This window comes from Agelaius phoeniceus, chromosome 6 (genome assembly GCF_051311805.1).
Source record: "Agelaius phoeniceus isolate bAgePho1 chromosome 6, bAgePho1.hap1, whole genome shotgun sequence".
NCBI lineage: Eukaryota > Metazoa > Chordata > Aves > Passeriformes > Icteridae > Agelaius > Agelaius phoeniceus.
Window position 1 is genome coordinate 49,619,314 of NC_135270.1, and position 20,359 is coordinate 49,639,672.

The 20,359-nt window shown below is 41.1% G+C and overlaps 1 protein-coding gene across 3 annotated transcripts in view; it reads right to left on the bottom strand.

The window, feature by feature from the left end:
• SYNE3 (spectrin repeat containing nuclear envelope family member 3) overlaps positions 1 to 20,359 on the bottom strand; it is a 75,901-nt gene that overhangs the window by 12,463 nt on the left and 43,079 nt on the right. For all 3 annotated transcript variants that reach the window (XM_077180653.1, XM_054635764.2, XM_054635763.2), the window contains exons 7-17: positions 19,412 to 19,548; positions 17,368 to 17,515; positions 16,437 to 16,619; positions 16,041 to 16,184; positions 14,952 to 15,086; positions 13,830 to 13,991; positions 12,949 to 13,112; positions 11,939 to 12,065; positions 11,607 to 11,762; positions 10,813 to 10,962; positions 9,563 to 9,601 (exon numbers count right to left, since the gene is read on the bottom strand). In XM_077180653.1, coding sequence (XP_077036768.1) covers positions 9,563 to 9,601; positions 10,813 to 10,962; positions 11,607 to 11,762; positions 11,939 to 12,065; positions 12,949 to 13,112; positions 13,830 to 13,991; positions 14,952 to 15,086; positions 16,041 to 16,184; positions 16,437 to 16,619; positions 17,368 to 17,515; positions 19,412 to 19,548 — 1,545 coding nt within the window. The remainder of the gene's footprint in view (positions 1 to 9,562; positions 9,602 to 10,812; positions 10,963 to 11,606; positions 11,763 to 11,938; positions 12,066 to 12,948; positions 13,113 to 13,829; positions 13,992 to 14,951; positions 15,087 to 16,040; positions 16,185 to 16,436; positions 16,620 to 17,367; positions 17,516 to 19,411; positions 19,549 to 20,359) is intronic.

Consider the following 20,359-nt stretch of genomic DNA (forward strand, 5'->3'; position numbering starts at 1 on the left):
TCCATTATATTGAATGGCTGATGAGATTTAATTATTGTGTCAGGCAGATGTAGAGGCAGCAGAGCAACAGCTGCTTGCTCTATCATTTCTGGCCCACAGTATCTGGGTTGTAATTTGTTCCCTGAGGCCAAGGAAAACTCAGGTCCCTGGACACTGGAACTGTCAGTGGATAAAGTCTACATGCCAGGGTGTGAGTGGGACTGACTTTGAGCACTACTGGGCAAGTTCCCTGGGTACAGTGATTATTTACCCATGAAATCAAAGCTTCACCAACCTGGCTGCCCCACATATATCACCTGGTCCTACCGTGACCTGCTCTCAAAGTACAAGGCAGAAGTGGCTGTACTAATGAGAATTTCCCTTCTCTAGTCCAGACCTGAAATCCTTCTCCCCCCCTGGATATCATCTGCCTAAGGGTTGAACAAAGCCTGGAGGGTCTTCTGTGTTTACAGTCAATGCTAAATCTATTGTGCACAAGAGCAGAGCCACAGCTCTTGGCTGGAGCTCTCTGGGCTTGTCTCTGTGATGCCATGGATCAGCCACTTCTTGGTGTGTTCAGTGTAAATCAGTGCACTGTCATCCACAGTTCTGTCCTCATTGACAAGGATTTCTCATTCTTAATTCTTCATTACATCCATAATATGCAGCAATATGACAAATACATTTATCAGAGTGGCCCATCTATAAGGAGAAAGACCCTTGCCAGGTTCCAGAATCCATGAGCAAGTTTGTTTGTAGATATGAACAGCTGGAGTTCTGTCAGTTGAAGATCCAATCTGAGTTAATTCTGCATTGGGACGATTCAAGCCATGCTCTTTGTCCTACCACTAAGGCACAGTAAGTCTTAATGCTGATGTTGTTACAGGGAAGGATCCTGAGAGTTCAATAGCTCACTCCAACTGGAATCCTCAAAAATGTTCTCACAAACTAAACTGGGACTTAGAAATCCACCTCTCACTGACACAGTTGTGAGTACCACCAGTCTTCCTAGCAACACCTAAAACTTCTGTTTTACTGCTGTCAATCCTCTAGAATTGGTTTTGAAAGTTATTTCAGTCTGAAACTATTCTTTCATTGCCAGGCCAGCTGCAACACTATGTCCTCCCTGTTACATCTTTCTGCCTATGAACTGCTGTGAAATGTGAGAGTTTCCAGTTGTGCCTTGTCTCTGTTCCTGCCACAGCCCAGGCAGCAGATATCTTATGGTCACTCAGACCTGGCACTGCGTTCCTGTGGTGACCACACTGCCAGTTAGCCACTGTTTTTCATACCCTGATTTTTCTACCAATCCAGCATTTGATTCAGAGCAGTTCACTGACTCTGCTTTGACTTCTATAGCAAAGACTATTAATAACTCAAATAACATTTCAATCTCATCCCATTTCTCAAAGTGCCTTGCTTTTAGATACACTGGAAGAAGGTGTAAAATAGTATTGCTTTTCACAGCTCATCCTCCAGAAAGAATTAATGCAAAATGGATTTATTAACAAGCTCTCATTTGCTCTTCTCTGAGCTTTCTGCAGAGGAGGATACTCAAGCTAACCATAGCAGCTCCTGGCATTAGAAAAATCTGTGGAGAGACAGTTACCTTGGGGCAGAACTTCAGAGAAGGGGAAATATTTTCTCTTTATCTGCTGCTTCTCTCCCACCTGCTTGCTGGGTTTATAGGTATTTGTGTTCAAAGAACTTTTGTCTTCAATACCCAGTTTCTCTGTTGTGTTTGATCACACAAAAAGGTCAGAATGTTGTATTTTAGACTCCATTTGTTGTCATGGGAATGACTCAGCTATAGCAAACATAGTATTATGATGCCTCTGCAGGACTGAAAATGAGGCCCACAGGAGCTGTGAGGGTTTGGTGTTTTCAGCAAATTTGCAATGATAAACCCTTAATAAATGAGGGCCTCAACCTGCACACACTGAAATCCACAGGAGATTTATCATTAATTTCAGTGTCTGCTGTGGGATTATGCACAGGAACAACTAAATAAAGTCAGGATCAGGAACTACTTGTCTGTGGAGGTCAGCAGGTATCTTACAAATGGATTCATTAGTTATATGCCCAAGTTGTTGTGACATGAAACCTACATTAGTTCCATTGCTTTGTGCTTGCTGGAACAACTGGTGATATTTTTTTGTGGAATATATAATTTCCAAATGAGATGGAAGGTTGATGATGAGAAAGATGAGAAGGTTGGAACCACAACCCTTGCTACACAGTGGAATTTCCCTTTCCCAATCACTCCAGCTACTGGCATCAGTACAGCTGCCACCCAGCACCCACAGTGCCTGCAGTGCCTGTGTCAGATATAGACTCCACTAAATATTCTGAAATCAAATCTTCCTCTGAGAAAAACTGGCAAAGCTCCAGTGAAGTCAACAGAATTTTAATTTCCACCATCTTAGAATAACAGTTGGAATACCTGGGTATTGAGCCAAAGTGTCAGAGATATTTTTGAAACACACATGGAAAAGGAATAGGTTGGCATTTAAAAGGAAAATATACTTTTCAAGTTCACCATCAGGAGTAAATGTCCTCCCCCTTCTCCCTCAAAATACCAGGACAAGCAAGGACTGTCCAGGGGTGGACGGCTGTGTTTTGTGTAATGCTAAATGCATGCTTGCTCCAAATGAACTGCACTGGCTGTGAAAATTCACATTTGTACTTGATTCATGTTGGGGCGTTTGAGTGACAAGCATGGGTTTGGATCAGGGAGTGCTCAGCAGCTCAATCTGTTTGCAGTTAATAACTCCTGGCCAAACGCACCGTGGAAAATCACTTGGATGGGAAACAGCAGAAAAACACTTTAGAACTTGCTACAGAATATTCTTGTGTAAGTTGCTGAAGTGTTTTACTAAAAATCAGTGTCCCCCCTGGTTTGCTATTGACCACATTCCAGGATATAAGAAAACACACAGTTAATCTAGCTATTTTAGAGAGCAGAGCAATATAGCATCTCATACCAGCCTCATTAGCAGAGTTTTGCTGCTGCTTGTATGTCACCAGTGTGCCTGACAAAAATCATACCTGCACCACTGAGTCAGTCATCCAGCAGAGAAAAAATATTTAGTCTGGATTTATTCCTCTTACCTCAGAGTATTTCCTGAGAAATGCACTGCTGCCTGAAAACTCCTGCTCTACCTAGGGATAAAGAGCCCAGTGCCTTAGTGTCCTACAGTCACAAGACACAGACACCAGCAGCCATTCCACTTCGTGCCAGGGCTGTACCCAGCCCAGATATCCTCTATTCTACAGCACCTGGCACAGATGCATGGGTAGTAAGGCAAGCACAAATAACTTCTCCTTAATATTCTCAGCCTCCAGCTACTTTCAGTTCAGGCAGTTTCTTGAGCCTGATAGGGCTTGTTCATCTGTTTAACATTCAGGGAATATTTCTTCCAGATACTTGTCCCGTTTCCCCTTAAACCTACACAAACTACACAGTGTCTTCAATGTTCTTTAGCAAGGAGATCCAGCTGGCATGAAGAACTAATAATTTGTGTTAGCTTTGAACCTGGCTCCTAGTTAATTCTACAACAAGAGATGGAGAGTCAACCATCATCTATGCTCTCAGAAAAAATCATGATGATGTGAAACCCTAAATTAAATGCCTAGGCAGGATGAATCCAGGCCTACCTCCACAGTGGGAAGGTCACAACATATTGGGCTTAAACTACAGCAATAGAGACAGAAGAACAACTTCCTAACAGGAAGAACAGATAGGCCTTGGAAAGGATCACCTACACAGGTAAGGATTCTACCACTTCATTATTCCTCTGAGAATAACTAGAGCTGCCAGGAAGGCTGAAACAACAGTCTGCCATACTGAAAGGAATCTTTCATCCTGGAGATGAAGTGGAGTATGCCCGGACAGGAGTACTAAGCAGCACTACTTGTTTTAGTGAAGCAGCTGCCTTATCAGTGGCGTTATGTCTCAGAGGCCCTGTGTTTCTGCCACTTGGGATCCCACTGGGTACTTCCTCAGCTGTCACTCACAGAGGCAGGTTATTGACAACAAGAGATCAGTTCCAGGGGGATCACAGGTTGCTCTCTCAAATCAGAGGAAATTGGGTTTTTTACCTCAGTGTGAGATCGTTTGGAGCTGGGCTTCCCATCAGTTCTCAACTCAGAGCCATGAATGTCCCTCTCCAAGATAAACAACACATTGCAAATCACAGCTGGCCTTCTCAAGCAGGAAATAATTTAGGGGAGCTGGATACTACTGTCACCAAAGAACTGAGCATCCAACATGCTCCTGGGCAAAGCCACAGGAGCAACAAATAATCCCACAAGCCACAAAAGGAACTGAGACCAGCCTCTGTTGATTAGAGGTTATGTGGCCTCTGCAAAAGGACAGTGAGACCCTGAGTTCAGAGCTGTATTTTCCTACCAGCAAACACTGCCCAGGGTAGGGAACCAGCAGTGAGGAATCAGTAAGGGGGGCCTGGGACCCCATTGATCCCTGTGCTTATCATTCTCCTTTGCAGAAAGAGCTACCAGAATGAAGCAGAAGGCTGAAGAGAGGTTAACTGCAGCCATAGAAGCAATTTTAGCTCCGACATTTTCCATCTTCAGACTGCTTGACTTTGCAACCTTAATGTTCCTTTCAATTCTGAAATGCATAAGCATATGCATGTAAATAGGTAAGTGTACAGGCAAATTAAAGACTGTTTTCTTCCTTAGGGCAGATTCCCCATGGCTGGGGGATAATCTAGAATCTTCCAGGGAGGCTTCATTTAAAAGAAGCAGAAAATGAGCCAGCAGTTCATATCTGAGGTTTCAGCAGCCACATATGGTGGGTATTTCAGAATTTCTGCTGCAAAGTCACTCAGAACTAAGCACTGTGCCATATGCTACTGTGACACAAATGGATTTATAAAGGTTAGCTTCTGTGTGCACATACAGCATGACATGTTTCCAGCATATCATAGGACAAGAGCTACAGCCTGATCTGTTAAAGTAGCACTGATTTCAATAATTCTCCAGACCTAAGCAAGCAGAAAAAGACCTTAGTCTTCTATATTCAGGAAGGCAGGCAAGTAAAACAACTTTTCCCAATTTCCAACTTCCATTCATCCTTGCAAGTTGAAATAAACTAATTAAAATAAGCACAGAAAGAATAAAAACTGAAAGAAAGACAAAACATTCTGGAACTTGCAGAAGAAATTATTGACATCAAAAGCTGGTTTATCATGTCAACAATGTATGTATCCAGCTGCTTTGCCAGTGACTTCTCTCAAGTGACTTCTCTCAAGTCAAGATCAAACTTTTCTTAAATTTCAGCAGTCACTATACATAATTTAATTATATTTGCATTTTGTTTAAATACTTCAAAAATGCGATGGCTTACTTTTAAATAAATAATAGGTATAAAAATTAGAGGTAATGATTAGAAGTGTTTTTCTTACAGTGCCTTCTACAGCTGTGTTAAAAACCTGTTTTTTCAGGTGTATACTGAAAATTGGTTGCATTCTGCTATGGATCAACAAATCTCTCTCTGTCTCTCTTTACCTTTCAGTTAGGACATAAAATTGTAACTGCTGAGAAAATAGATCTAAGCTATCTCCTTGGTGAAAATCTGCAGCTAAAGGACACATCTCTTCACATAAAGCAGGGAGCACCAACCACCTGCCTAACTAACACCACACAAGCATGAAAGGAAAGTAAGAACCAGGTGTCCTGGGGAGCAGGATGGCACCTCCTTGCACCAGCACTGCTGCAGGCAGAGCACTGGCAAGGCACAGGTGTGGCAAGATCAGATAAACAACAGAGCCCCAGCATCTAATCTAACATTAGGGGACACTGCAATGTAAATTGGAAAATGACATGAAACCTCCAGAAATAAGGGCACACAGGCAGGGAGTCTCCCAGGTGCAGTAATGTGAAGGGAAGCTTGTGAGCCTGCTGGAAAAGGAAGGGGATGCTGCTGCCAGGTTCAGCATACCTAACAGTGGGTCTGAGTTAGGAATGGGCAGTCAGGATTTTTCTGGAGGTGGGGTTTTTTCGGATTTTTTTTTTTTTGTCTAAGTTTCCTTTCTGAGCAAATATCACTGTAGGGAGAAAATAAATCTATTTTGTAATTTTTAATGCTAAGATGCCCTTCATCCTGTGTTTGGGTCATGGTATAATTCCTAAATCAGGTAAGCACAGGCTTATAGGCAGTGATGAAATAAAAATAATGGACAGATATTACAGATATTATCATTGCCTATAAAAGAGGTTTTGAAAAGTGAGGAAAAGATACCTTTTAGTAAGTCTTTTTCATTTTACTAAGACTGTAATTGTACAGAAGATTTCAAGTGGATAACACCAGCAGGACCTGAAGAAAACCCTTTCAGTAGAGAGGCACCATTACCACAGGAACTACCACAGAATGCTGTGCTTTTCTGCCATGAGGAACTCCCATCATATCTGCACTAGGGCAGAGCAGAGCACAGTACTGTTTTCTTCCTGGCAAGCTGTGGCAGCTCTTGCTTTGCAGTTTCCTGAATGACTGCATTAATTTGATTGACTCCAGATCAATGGTGTCTCTAAATAAGATTAAATTACATGTTCCTTCTGCCTGTATGTTACAGGAGATTACTCTTAGCAGAATCTCAAAGGAAGCAATTAGCTGACCACTGATGTAATGAATTCTAATTATTTTGTTTGTACAAACAATAAAGCCAGATCGTTTGTTTAGCAAGGAAGTAATTACTCTGAGAACTTGAGAAAATAAATCAAACAGGGCTACCTAGACCTGTAAATAATGAGCCTTCTACTTCCTATTTATGCTAAGAATGCTCATAGAATATTTTCAGGTAGCTGGGAGCCAACCTTTGAAAGTAACATTTATCATAGTTATTATTGAGCACTTGCTTGATTATGTTCTTGAGTGTGCTAGGTACCCTGCAGAAATATCCATCTACATTGGCTGTCACTGGCACCTGCTAAAAATTCACTGCAGCCAGTGCAATTTCCTGCAACTGCTTTTTGTTAATCAACAAGAAGTCACTCACATCACAATCATTAGGCTGTTCTGCTCCTAAGGGCACCAGTGGCAGGGGCATGTCCTCAGCAATGGATGAATGATCAGGAGAAAAAGCACATTACTACACATGGAGCAGGCTCTAGTCTGCCCAACATCTGGCCATGTAGGCTAGAAATGGAATCAAATCAGAAGGCAGTCAAATGAGAATGGTTGTAACTGGGTCTTCCCCTTCTCCATGTTGATCTGCTGCTGCTGCAAAATATTCACAGCTCCAACAGGAGAGACAAGCAGTCACTGGGGATCTTGTGCTGCAAAAAACAGAGAGCACTCCAAAAATACCTCAACTTCTGCCACTTCTGCTGATTTTGTGTGACTCAAGAGCATGAGGGAGCTGACAAATTAGAGATAACCTGATCCTATTTTATGGAAACTCACTGATTGTTGCAAGCACAGTGATGCAGCCATCTGCACTTCCTGCAGATACCAATTCCTGAGATCAGCCATTCTCTTCAAGTTAGTTGGCTTCCTTTACCATAGCTTTGAAAAGACATTCATGCATACAAAAATATTTTGCTTAATCTTTCTTTTCTTTCTATCCACATTTTAGATGTTAAATCTGAGTTTAAAGTAAACTGCATAGCCTAGAATTCTGCAGTTGGCCTGGTTTTCCTCTTTTCTTAGGCCAAACAGTGATACACCCAAAAGGGATCAACATTATTTTCTGGCTCTCTTAAGTGGTGCTCAAAAATCTTATAGCAACACTGTCTCACATCCTGATAAAACCTGAATGAAAAAAAAAGACATTACTGCTTCCAGCACTTGGATTCTTGTTGTAGTGTTACTGTTTAAACAGAGAATAAAAGCCCTGAGGTCAGTGAAATCTCACTGAAGTGAGCAGGGTATAAGTTACAGCAACATCTGTACTGGCTGAAGGGAAACTGCAAATCACTTGTTAGTGCAATGGGAGCCATTTCCCTCATGCTTATGAGGTATTTCAGTTCTTCAGTCCTTTCCACCCTGAGCTGTTTCTCTTTGTGTTCAGTAGCTATTAAAAACTCACAGAGTGAGGTTTTTTTGTGCTCTTGCTGTAGGCCTAATTGACAAATGTTTGCTGCCTGCCATTATGCTAAGCCAGTATCTTTGAAAATTAACTGAAGACTTTAGTCTAATTTGGAGACTTTAAGGGTGAATAAATATCATGTACCCCAAGGCAGGTGAGGCAGATAAATTAAAAATGGCATCTAACTGTACTGGAGACATGCTTATGCCTAAAGCTTTTGTTTTGTTTTCCCTACAAACAACTTGACCCAATCAAACAACGTGAAATCAGAGAACTCCCTGGTCAGTCTTCTGGAATATCCCTGTGAGCCTCTTCTAGGGAAAAGAAGCACTACTAAATGTTTGGCTGCCTCTACACCAAGTATTAAAATGTCATACTGTTTTTCCAGCCTGAAAAATTCTAGTGACCTTACTGGCTGAAACAATTAATGCTGAGCCAGACAGGCAAGAACAGAAAGTCTTTGGGGATCTTCAGCAAGGCTGAACTGCAGCCAAAACTATAGAGGAAGGTGTGAGAACTGCCTTAAAACTGGTCAGTACTTTGCTGGGTAAAAATATTGGAGCTGCTACTCCACATTTGAGAATAAGAGGAATATCTCATCAGAATTAGCAAAGTCTTGATTTCTGGCCATGCTTGAAGTGCACTGTACTGCACCCTTTAAATATTGGTGTTGCACGAGGAGAAATCAAGGGTTTGATTTACCTTGGAATGACTATGTGATTATGATCCTGCAACACATTGCTTATCCAATCTCCTTTGTGTTGGGCAAAAAAAGCCTTATTCTATTCCTTCTAAACACAAATGGAAAGTGAGATGACAGTACAAAGCAGAACAGCTTCTATAAACAAAGCAAATTGTGACAGAAAAATTTGCTGACTTTATGAAAATGGGATCAAAAGTACTGCTTGGTTTAATAAGCAACTGGCAGTATTTTGTTTTCTTTTAGCTTCTCCTTATCATCTCCTGTACTGCCTCTGTTTCTTATGTCATCACTTCAAAAAGAAAATCCATCACAGGAGGAATTCTGCTGCTTAGAATAAGGATTTAGTCTAATAGCATTAGACAAATCTCTTGACTTTCTCTGGCTTTCTGCATTAGAAAGAAGGTGGGCTGATTGATCCAAAGCATTTTTTTTCAGAATGTCTAAAGAATTAGAAGTCCCATTTTCAAAATTATTTTAGGCACTTTACCACTAAGTCCTTTAGATAGATATTTTGGCTCTTCTTTAGTCTCTTTTGAAAAATGAATTAAATTCATATAGCACGCAGATGTATAAAAACTGAGTTTCCCTACTCTCCTAAATATCTTCTCTGAATGGATATTTAGCTTCTAGAGATACAGTAAGCCTACTTCAAGAGTAAAAACTCTGGAATAATTTTCCATTTAAAAATATGGAGAGCATCAACAAATACTTTAAGAGTGGCTCTTAATAAGCTAATTGATTTCAGGAATCTTCAGAAAAGTTTAAAACCATTTTCTGCAAAATGTCTGGTCAAACATTTTTTTAGCTTAATAATAAGAAACTGTCTTGCCTTTCTGAATCTGTCTGGTTCCTCCAAAGATCCAGCACCCTGTTTAAAAGAAAGAAAAAAAAAAAGGCAGCATGAAGTTAAGATCCCAGAGGCGCCTGTAAATGAGTATTCAGCACACAGGGGATGTTTCTTTCATATTCATGGTCACCTGGACAGAGTGAACCAGCAGGAGATTTTTTTAATGGGCTTTTTAACAACATTAGGCAGAAAGATTACATGTTTGTAGGTTCTTGACTACTTGAATCAGATGAGCAGTTCTCCCAGCAATAGCTTTGACTTTACTGACACCTATTGACTCTGTTAATGCTTACAGAAGGTTTTGGTTAAGAAACCATGAGTCATTTCAATCAATGGCAAACACAGAAACATGCTCTTTACTAATAAAAGTCATGCTTACCTTCCATGCATTTTAAAGGATTTATGTTCTAAAAAAGCTCTGGATTTCAAGAAAATGTTTCTCAAGGCAGAAAATTTTAAAATGTCTCAAATTTTAGGTGTTCAAGTTTGAAAGCCCTCATATACAGAAAGTACCAAATGCAAACCTGTAAATTCTATTCCTTGATTATGGTATCTTGAAGCTGCTCAGATAATGTGAGTAGTTAAGCTAGAAAAATATTAATTAATAATTATATATGGTTATGCTAAGAACATGGGAGTATCTTTAGCATGCCCTGGAATATTTTATATATGATGATGTATTCTGCCATCCTTAGGATGTCTTATATATAACAACTAGGTAACTTCTTTAATAATTTGGTTTTTGAATTAAAATGTCTCCTCTTTATTTCATTCCAAATCATTAATCTATAAGGACAGTTTCAAAAGGGACTAGGTCCTTCTGGGCAGTTACTTTGGATCAGTTCAGTCGGTGACTATTCTGTCTCACAGCAGGAGACACAAATAATGAACAGTGAATATATTCTTACTGCAGGAACTCCCAGAAAAATAATTCTATGGAGAATGTTGTGTGCAGAAAGGGCAAAAAATAGAAATCCATGTGCCCAGAACCAGGCACACACCCAAAGTATTCACACACACAAACACCTCTCAGATCCCAGCTGCATGCCTCTTTGCCATTTACTATTCTGGTTTGAAACTTTCATCTCAATAAATATCTTGAGCATAGCGTACAAAGGGAAAAAGCACACAACTCTTAATTAAGCAGATTACACATGAATACTGCTGAAGTAAGACTAGCAATGTGAAGCAGCCTGAAAGAGCAATGGCACAGCTCAGCAGCTGTCACTTACTGGTGAGCTCAGGGCCTCTCTCAGCTTGGATTTGTAGAGCATCCATCGGTAGCGCAGCTCCTCCAGGTCCTCAGAACTTCCCACCACAGGATGAAGATGAAGGAGGTCCTCAAAGAGATGCTGACCATGAGGCACACGACACTGCAGCTCCTAAAGGCAAAGACAAGGCTCAGAAGCAACTCAGGATTCAGGAAGGCCTCACTTTTTAAATCAGCATTTGAAAAAAACAGTGGTTTACACACACATTTATTTTTGTTCTTGCTTTTTTGGCCTGAAATAATATGAAACTCACCTGCAGGACTCCTCTAGCATTGGATATTCCTGTGTTTAGTTTCTAACAATCCAACAAATCTAACAAATTGCCATGGCATTTGGCTATACTCCACAGGAAGAATGAGAACAAATATTGACTTGACACTGATTTTAATTAGCTTCTTTTAATGAACACCTTTGGCATAGCACATTGGAAATGTCCAGCCCAACAGCTAAATGCCAGGTGTACTCCTTTCCCTTCTACTTTGGTTCTGCCAGACCTTTCCTAGTAGATAGGATGAAAATTGTCCTAAATTCCTGAGCTTCATCTACTCTAGAGTCTCATACAGTAGAGTGCATAGTGTTTGAATTTTTTGTCTATTTGTTCTTGAGGATTTTTTGGAGTTTTTGTGGGGATGGTGAGTTTTTGGTTAGTAGGTGGAGTGGTTCTGGGTTTTGTTGTTGTTGTTTGGATTTTTCTAATTCTGAAAGAGTTCACACTTATTGCAGTATTTCTCTCCATTCACCCCCTGAAAACTAACCTCAAGTTTGCTCTGGTGTGCTTTAATTTCCTCTGCAGAAGATGGAGTCCCAGCAAGAATTTTGGTCAGTTTGGTGTTTTCTCCTCGAAGCCACTCTTCAAAGTCATGTAGGAGCTTCAAGTGGCTGCTTGCAGTTTGCCCTTCTCCCATCTTTTCCTGGGATACAGAACAACAGGAACAAAAAAGCCCTCACTGTTATGTTTAGAAGTTTCCTCTGAAGGCCTGAGTGTGAAATCTTAACCTCCAACTTTGTAACCCACAGTATCAGATGAAGGCAATGAAACTGTTCTTGCAAGGCTGACATGAAGGCAGACACAGAGTCCCCATCTCACCTGCTTATGGTTGGGGTCGACATCAAAAAGGTGGAAAGCAGGTCTAGACATCCATCTGCTGTCCACAAATGCTCTTTTCTTCTTCTTGTCAGCCTCTGGTCTACTTAACTGCCACTTTTTGAGGAGGCTTGGAAACACAAAACCAGAGATATCAGTGCAGTGAACATTTTGATGGGGGCTGTGGGAGACAGCTCTGGGAAAACAGCACTACTGTTGTTATTATTATATCATTATTAATACTAATAACACTATAACTATTGAAGTTATTCCCAATCAGAATGTCTCACAGCTGCACCAGGACTCTAGTTCTGACATTTCTAAGTGTTTTGTTTACTTTTATTTAGGGGACTAAAAATAATACCTTGGCAATATACCTTTCTTTCTGGTTACAGGAGGCAGTACAATCAAGCCTTCCTCAATTTTGTAATTTATTTTTTGTGCCTGACCTATTCTAACAGTATGTATGAATACAATCATACATGCAGCACACCATTAAATATTAATACAGACTAGCAAATATGAGCAGCATTTCAGCACTACACAGTGGAGGCAAATTAAATTAAGTCTTCATTTCCTATCTAAAGAGAAGATTTTTAGCTTATACTTCTGCAGGTTTGCAAAAGGCACAAATCCCATTGCAGATACATCCTCCTTGGAGGTGTCCCCACGGAGAACAGGAAAATGAGACAGAACAGCACAAGTCACCCAGTCTGTGCCAAATTTCCTCTGACACAGATTGGCAGAACAAGAGTTAGCCAGACCATAAGACACTGCCTACTCCAACACGAGGTAAAGGAAGATTCACAGACATTGTGGTTCACAGAGTCTTAAAAAGGGTTTCTTAAAAGTAATGATTTTCAGTTTACAGACAATTAAATAAAATCTCTAGCATTATGGTATGGCTGTTCACTTTCACAGCACAGAGCATAAAGCCTCAAGTGTGTCTGTTCTTACTGCAGTAAAAAGAACCCCATGGAAGTGACATAAGGAAGACCTACATGAACACTTACCCCATTGCCATCTCCTTCAGTGATTTCCATGACTCCTTCAGCTGATCCAGCTCTGCCTGGACATGGGCAGTCTCCTCTGGAGAAGAATTCTCCATGACCAACTGGCCATGGGTTTCCACAAGGTGCAGCTGGATCTCCTTATCTGGAAACTCAGCCAGCAATCTCTGAAATGCAAAGCCCTGAAATTACTCCTAGGTATCCTGGGTAAAGTGGAGGCTATGTCACACCGAAGGCCACGTTCAGTCCAGGACTATGCTGGTTTTGTTGGCACTAGCTAGAACATACCTAGAGGGAAAAAAATGCTGCAGATGCTTCCAAAGAGCCAACATAGGTCAAAGAGCTGATGGGAGGACTTTGAGGGTGCATGATGTCAATGCACCTCCTTCTGTAGCCTTCCCATGAAAGACTTTGGTCTCCCATATGAAGGCAACAGCTGCCAGCTGAAGTATCCTGCTAGAGTGAATTTAACATGCAAAGTACTGCCACACAGGAAAAAGCTGGCAGCTTTGGACCAGCTCAGTTAAACAAGCAGAAGGCCAGCTAAAATGGCATCAATGTTTAATATATTGATGAGTACACACAGGCAAAGGCAGATATTGTTCAGAGAGATAATCCTGACAGGAACAGACCACCTATCCTTGGATAATAATTTATCCATCTCAACACTGCCTACTCATTTTCACTGCTCTTGTCTGTTACATGGCCCCACATCCCAGAGCACAGGGCAAAGCAGAGAGGCAACAGCAGCCAACAATCGTTGAAGGAGAAACACACATCATTACTCTCCTGAACAAAAAAATCCTCCCTAGAAACCCCCACTCTTAATGTCTGAATGCTGCAAAGTGAATAATTAACATCTTAAACTAAGATGCTTTTCTCACCTCCAGGTCTTCCAGCCTGCCCTCGGTGTTCTGCTCCCCATCAGCATCCTGGCAGGAGTCAATCTTCTCCCTGGTTACTGAGATCCACTGCTGGAGGTCAGACAGTTTGTCATTATATGCCCAGTGCTTCTGAACGTGGTCTTCACTCTGCTGTATCATCATCTACAAATGATAAAAATATGTCAGCAACCAAAGACAGACCAAAAGCACTTTCTTTACTGGCTCAAACACTATGATGGGCACTGAACCTCATGGGGAAAAAGGAAAAAAGCAGCTATTAGTGAGAGACAGAAAACCTATCCTTTTAGCATCAGTGGTGTGCAGAACACCTCCAAGCTCCTGCAGGCCTGAATTCAACCACACGGGGGGGTATTAAGAACTAGAATAGCTCCCTTCCGTCTCAGCTGAAAGGGAATAGAGACTTTGCATGTTTTTACAGTCAATATCAAATACATCTTACACTCCCTGAATCAGAAATGACTGTACAGATTTGTTTGGCAAAAGTTCGGTTCAGTGATAAATGGGATGATTGAAATTGAAACTAGAATTCCACAGTGCATGTTCAGGTAACACCTTAACACACACAATTTTATAGTGAACTGCATAGCTAAGGTAACTTCATGAGCTCTTCTTCTGAGAATCTTCTGAGATTGCTCTGGAGGTCACTTTATAGGCATGTTTGCAAGCTACAAAATGCCTCAGGACAAAGCAAGTATTTATACAATTGCTGCACTTTTCTCTTTCCTTAACTTTTAGATCACAAAGCCATAAAATCCCCAGACACTTTGGTACAAACCCCCTCTCCCGTAATCTGTGAAGTGCAAGCATCACCATGATAATATGAGTTCTTTTGGTCAGAAATCTCAGGCCCCCTCCAGAAACAGTTTATATAGACAAAATGCATGTGGATGGCATCCTATTCCCAAGGGAAATCACATTAGAGATAATCAGAGAATCCTGGAAGAGTTATCAAAGTCTTAAGAATTCAGTGCTTTCTTTCCCTGAAATAAAAGTATCTGTCACTCAAAGCATGTAATGTCATATGCTCAAAGATGTTTTAAATTTTTTTAAAATAGAGGCAACTGACAACCCCTCAGGCAACTAAAAACTTCCTTATGTTACCTCCAGTGATCTCTTCAGGGCCTGAGAATCAGATGAGAGTTGGTTCATTTCATGCCTGTGTGTGGTATTTGACTGAACAAGCTTCTCTACCTCCTCCATGTGAATTGCAAGCTCTGCCAAGTCATCTTGGATCATCTGCAGAGGAAAAGACAGATTCTATGTGTGTAGTGTTCTAGGTATGGCATGGACTTTCAAAAACATACACCAAAGGTAGCTTCATTTGACAGTGTGAGGAGGAAAAACCCAGCAAGAACCAGTGTGATAAGAGAAAATGAACTGTTTTGATGCCTAGGAGTAAATGTTTCTGAAAAAAATAGTTGGATGTCCTTTACATGTTACTGGGAGCTAAAAAAGAAGATAAGTTGCTGAGAAGTGGCAAAGGAGCCATAGTATAACCAGCAAAGAAGTGTGGTGATAACAGCCTGTGGTCACCAAGGATGAGGTGCCACAGTACAGGTGAGCTGTCACAGTCACCGTGGCAGGCACGTCCCCTGTCCCTTCTCCTCCTGCTCCTCTCTCCCCTCTCCCAGGTATGTAATCCCACTGTATGCCTTCAACAGGCTCTACTGCATGTTGGACCCTTTGCTGAGCCAGTTCAAACCACTAACCAAAACATTATCATCTTTTCCCATTATTTTTTTTTTCTAATCTTGGACAGCTGAATCAGCTGTGGAGTAAATCCAGCAAGTGTCACAGCTAAGTGACAAGGTAAAGAGCAGAAAGAGGAGGATACAGAAGGAAGTGAAACAGTGGAAACTCTTTTGAGGAAGTTAACCTGAACCAATCTATCTTGTGCAGTTTCACTGCTAGTGGGAAGTGTCAGGATACACTTTCTTTAGCAATTAAACTAGTCCAAGAAGGTGTACCACCAACAGCTCCAGCTGCTTCTTCCTTCCCTCAAGCTCAGTTTGACAGTGCTTCATCTGCACTGCTTTAATTTCATTCACTCATGCTATAAACTGGACCAAATGAAATTATCTAACACACAATCGAGGGGAAAGGTACTGAATTCCCAATGCTAAGAAAATATGAACAAACAGGAACCACAGTTAGCTGAGGATAACATGGCCAAGCAATACTGTAATGTACCTGGAGTCTCTGGAGTTGTGTCTTTTTACCCAAGAGGTCAGGCCGTGGTTCCTTCTCCAGATCTAATTTGGCTTTGATGGCAGATAATTTCTTCTGCAATGGTGCAAAACCAGCATCAAAGTTCTTATGTTGCAATATCAAATTCTAGATGGAGAAATAAGAAAACAGGTCCAGCATTTAACATATATACCTTGACATTGTGTTTTGTCAATATCTGCTTCATATTCAGGACAAACACTGAGCTACACTATGCAACAGACCACATATTTATTTGAATATTTGATCAACCTAGGGAAAGGGATTAGTACTAAATTTATATGTATAAAACTGGCTTAGTAAAGACTTCATCTTTGTCTTTATCACAGGCAAAGACAGTATATGAGTTTTGTAGTTCACCTGGAGCTTGCTCTTGCTTTGCAGCAGACTTTTGTGTAGAATTTCTCTCTCCTTTGAAGCTTCATCTACTTCTTGAAGGAAAGACACTGCTTTTTCCTCACCAAGCACATTGTTTAGCACATCTTTCTTTAGCTGTAATGTCATCAACCTTTCTTTGAACTGGGAGCTTTCAGCTAGAGCAGCCTGAAGGAGAAAAGTTCTTCCAGTGAGATCATACCAAAAAAAAAAAATCATATAATCATATTATTCTCACACAAGTCACACAACCAAAGCAGTACAACAAAGTCAGGTAAAAACAGCATGCTGGGCCAACAAGGGGGAACAGAAGGTACCTGGACAGTGCCCAGTTAAAGGAAAAATCTTCCTTGATAATGTTAGAGGCACCAGGGCTGCATCCATTTTGTGAACAGAAAGAGAGGTAAGCTGTACTATGGAAAGAGTTGTCTGTGCAGAGGAGAGGCCTAAACAACCAACAGAAAGGACAGCTTGAATGCTCATCCTGAGGATAAATTCCATCCCTGTTCACAGACACATTTATTCTGGAGATCACAGGGATGACAAAGTAACAAACATACCTTGCTGGGAACATGCACTAATCGTGCATTTTAATCCCACATCTATATCACCACATAATTCTTTAACAGAGTCCACAAACTTCCCATCCAGGGAGATCTGGGCTAATGCTAAACAATATTATCATCATTGTTAAAGATACCTAGCATTTTCTGCAGCCTGCTCAGCTGACACTCCAGTTAACCAAATGGAAGGCAGAAAATAAGGCAATGTGCTACAGCTGGAGCCAAGTAAAGAGCTCCATCCCTCCTGGGGGGTTTCCTGCCACACTGGCAGCACCTTCCAGCTGCTGCTGCCTGGCAGCTGTAGGCAGGCTTGGTCAAACCCACGTTTCTGAACTTAGCAACAGCTTTGCTACCTCAATGTGAGCCAGCTCTGGTTCTGGAGTCTCCAGGAGCATCTGGACTGATGGCTTCCACTGCTCAAAACTTTGCAGGGGATTTTGGATGAGTCTCCACAGCTGGGCTTCTGTATCAGTGCTCATTTTAGAAGTCTTGCTTCTAACACTGTAGGGATAAAGTGACAACCAAGAGAAGGATTATGAAGAAATCCAAGCCCAAACATTCTATTCTTCAAGGCATGAATTAACACAATACTGGGGTGTAAACTATACACAACACAAAAGCCTCAGTCTGTTTTGCTGCCTGAGCCTGCTGTGGCATACCAACAGCTGCTCTGTCAGTCAGAGACATCTGACAAAACTTTATTTAGATGTCTCAGAACACATTTGTCTTCTGTGCAACTGTGTATCAGGAGCTACTTTACTTTTCTAGTAGCCAGCAATCTTCCCTTGTATGTGAACTTTCTTAGCTGCTGTCACTAGTGTGATTTAACAAATCATATTATCAGAGCAGTCCCACTGACTCATGGGAGGAACAAGTCAAGAGGGTCTAGAATGTTACTGCAGTTGCCTGGAAAAAACAAGGTTTTGTTTCTTAAAAAATTACATTAAAAAGTCTTTGATAACCTTATGTTAACACAAAAAGTGAAAAATACATTTTTATGTATTTATGTATTCAGATAGAATTATTTTAAATTTTGCAGAACTACTTGAATTTATATTAGTACATAGAGGTGATTCTGATAAAAAAGTATTTGTATTTATGTATGTGTATCCACATACATACACAGCTCTATTATTGGGGAAAAAAAATTATATCAGCAAACCTTCAATGAATACCCAGGCTTCTCTTAAGAAGAACACAGCCCAAACACAGCCAAGTGACAAGGCCCAGCAGTGACACACCCCATGCAGCTGCCTCCTGTTTTTCTCAGCTTGCAGAATCCTGCCTGATGTGGCAAAATGCAGCCCAAACTTTATATTCACAGGGGAACAGTATCTTGCAAACTCACAAGAGAAGCAGGTGAGAGCAATGCCAAGCAGGATCAATACTGCCTTTCCATAAACACAGAAATCTTACCTGTGTCACTGGGCCATGACGGGGCTGAACAAAGGCAAGTTTGCAGAGGCCAAAAGCTCCGCAAATAGAAAGTTCTGACTTTACTGAACGGCCTCTGCCATTTGCTCTGCTGCCCCTGCCAGGCTCAGTGGGAAACTGCCAGACTTCCCAAAGAAGCCTTGGAGAGAAGCTGGCAAAGAAGCAGCTGCCATTTTCTACTCAGAGAAGTCCCTGCCTTCTTTGCTCCTCTTTCAGCTTTGTTTATTTGCTAGTTTTTAAACTGCAATCCTTTCCCACAATGACCTATAACCCTTCCAGCAGGACAGCATACTGTGCACAGGGAAATAAGCTGGGATACAGGAAGAGAACTGACCTTCTTTTTTCCCCTTAAAAAATGATCCTTTCTTCTAGTTTGCAAAATTTGCTGCAGCTTCTTTACTTCCTGATTCCAGGCAGCCTGGAAACGGAAACACTGAAGTCTGGGAGAGGCTAAACTTTCAGAGTTTCCAACCCAAGGCAAGTTGAAAACAGGAACATGCACATGAGCTGCCAGGAGAAGGGGAATAAACTCTGCCAAATAATTGCTAAGGCTGGTGAGTCACTGCAACAAACTCAACAAGGGAGGGCCATAATTCTTCTGAACCGTTTACTACCACAGCTCCTGTCCTGATTTTCTAGTTGCTGGCATGAAAGGCAAGCAAAATACATAAATTATTATTATAAAATGCTAATTAGATCAAATTAGCTGCCAGCAATCTAATTTTCTTCAAACCATACACAACATTAATGATGTAAGAGCATTGCTTGAAAATGACCAGGAGCCTGCAGCTCCCAGCAAATGGCTAAAATTACAGCTTGACTGAAACACGGAGGCGGATGTAATTATCAAAAGCTTTTTTTTACTACCCATCACCTACAATTGGATAGCATATCACTTTTTTCTTAGGCCCCTGACAATCCCTGAGAGAAGATTCCCCCCACCATAATCAGACTTTCCAGTACCTTTGATACTGCTGTATTGCAGAGACAACACTCTCAGCGTGTGGCTGCACATCTTGGGAAAACCGTAGCAGTTCCTTAAGCTGAGCCTTCAGCCTCTCAATCTTTGACTCTTCTGCAGCCAGAGCTGCTCTTGTTGCCTTTATTTAAAAAAAAAATGAGCTGATCACACCTTCACACCTTATATAATGTCTGCCATATGAAATAAGAAGTAAGGCTCTGTCTCAGGGTATGCACAAATCCCCTTTCAGTGGTTTTTTTCCTGGTTATAAGGAATCTGGTCCTTGCTAAGACAGAAAACATTCTCAGCAACAGTTTTTTTCCAGCAGGCTCTCTCTCCTCCCCTCACACTGACCAGCCTCTGCATCTGATCTGCAGGATTCACTGTTTGAACAGAGTGAATCCCAAACAGGCCTGGTTTCAGTTCACTGGTTGCAGTATATAACATGAGCTGCATTTCTGGAGCAGTCTTAAAAGGATCTATTTGCCTGAACACATCATTCTCAGAGCTCACATATAGAGAATGTTAATTCTAGGGTGACTCAGGGAAACAAAAACAACTAAAATCCATGCAAATTTAGCTGGATTGAACCAGTCTAAATTTTTTTGATCCTTTTTGCATATACTTTTCCCAGTTAGTCCTGCACAGCTCTAGATATACAAAGAGCAGTGAAAGGCATTTTGAGAACAGATAATAAATACAAAACCAGCCCTCAAGAGAAAATGAGTAGTAAAGATTCTTATCTACCTAATGCTTAATGTGTGACAATTTTTTTTGCACTCATTTTTGCAGCAGATTGGTTTTGGTGTACATACTGGATTGTTACAATCTCGGGACTTCTTAGTACTGATGATGTGTCTGCTAGTAAAGGAAGAGAGGTACCTATCTTACAGAGGTGATGGGTATGACATAGCAATGGTCTTACCAAATACCTCAGAAATATGTGTACT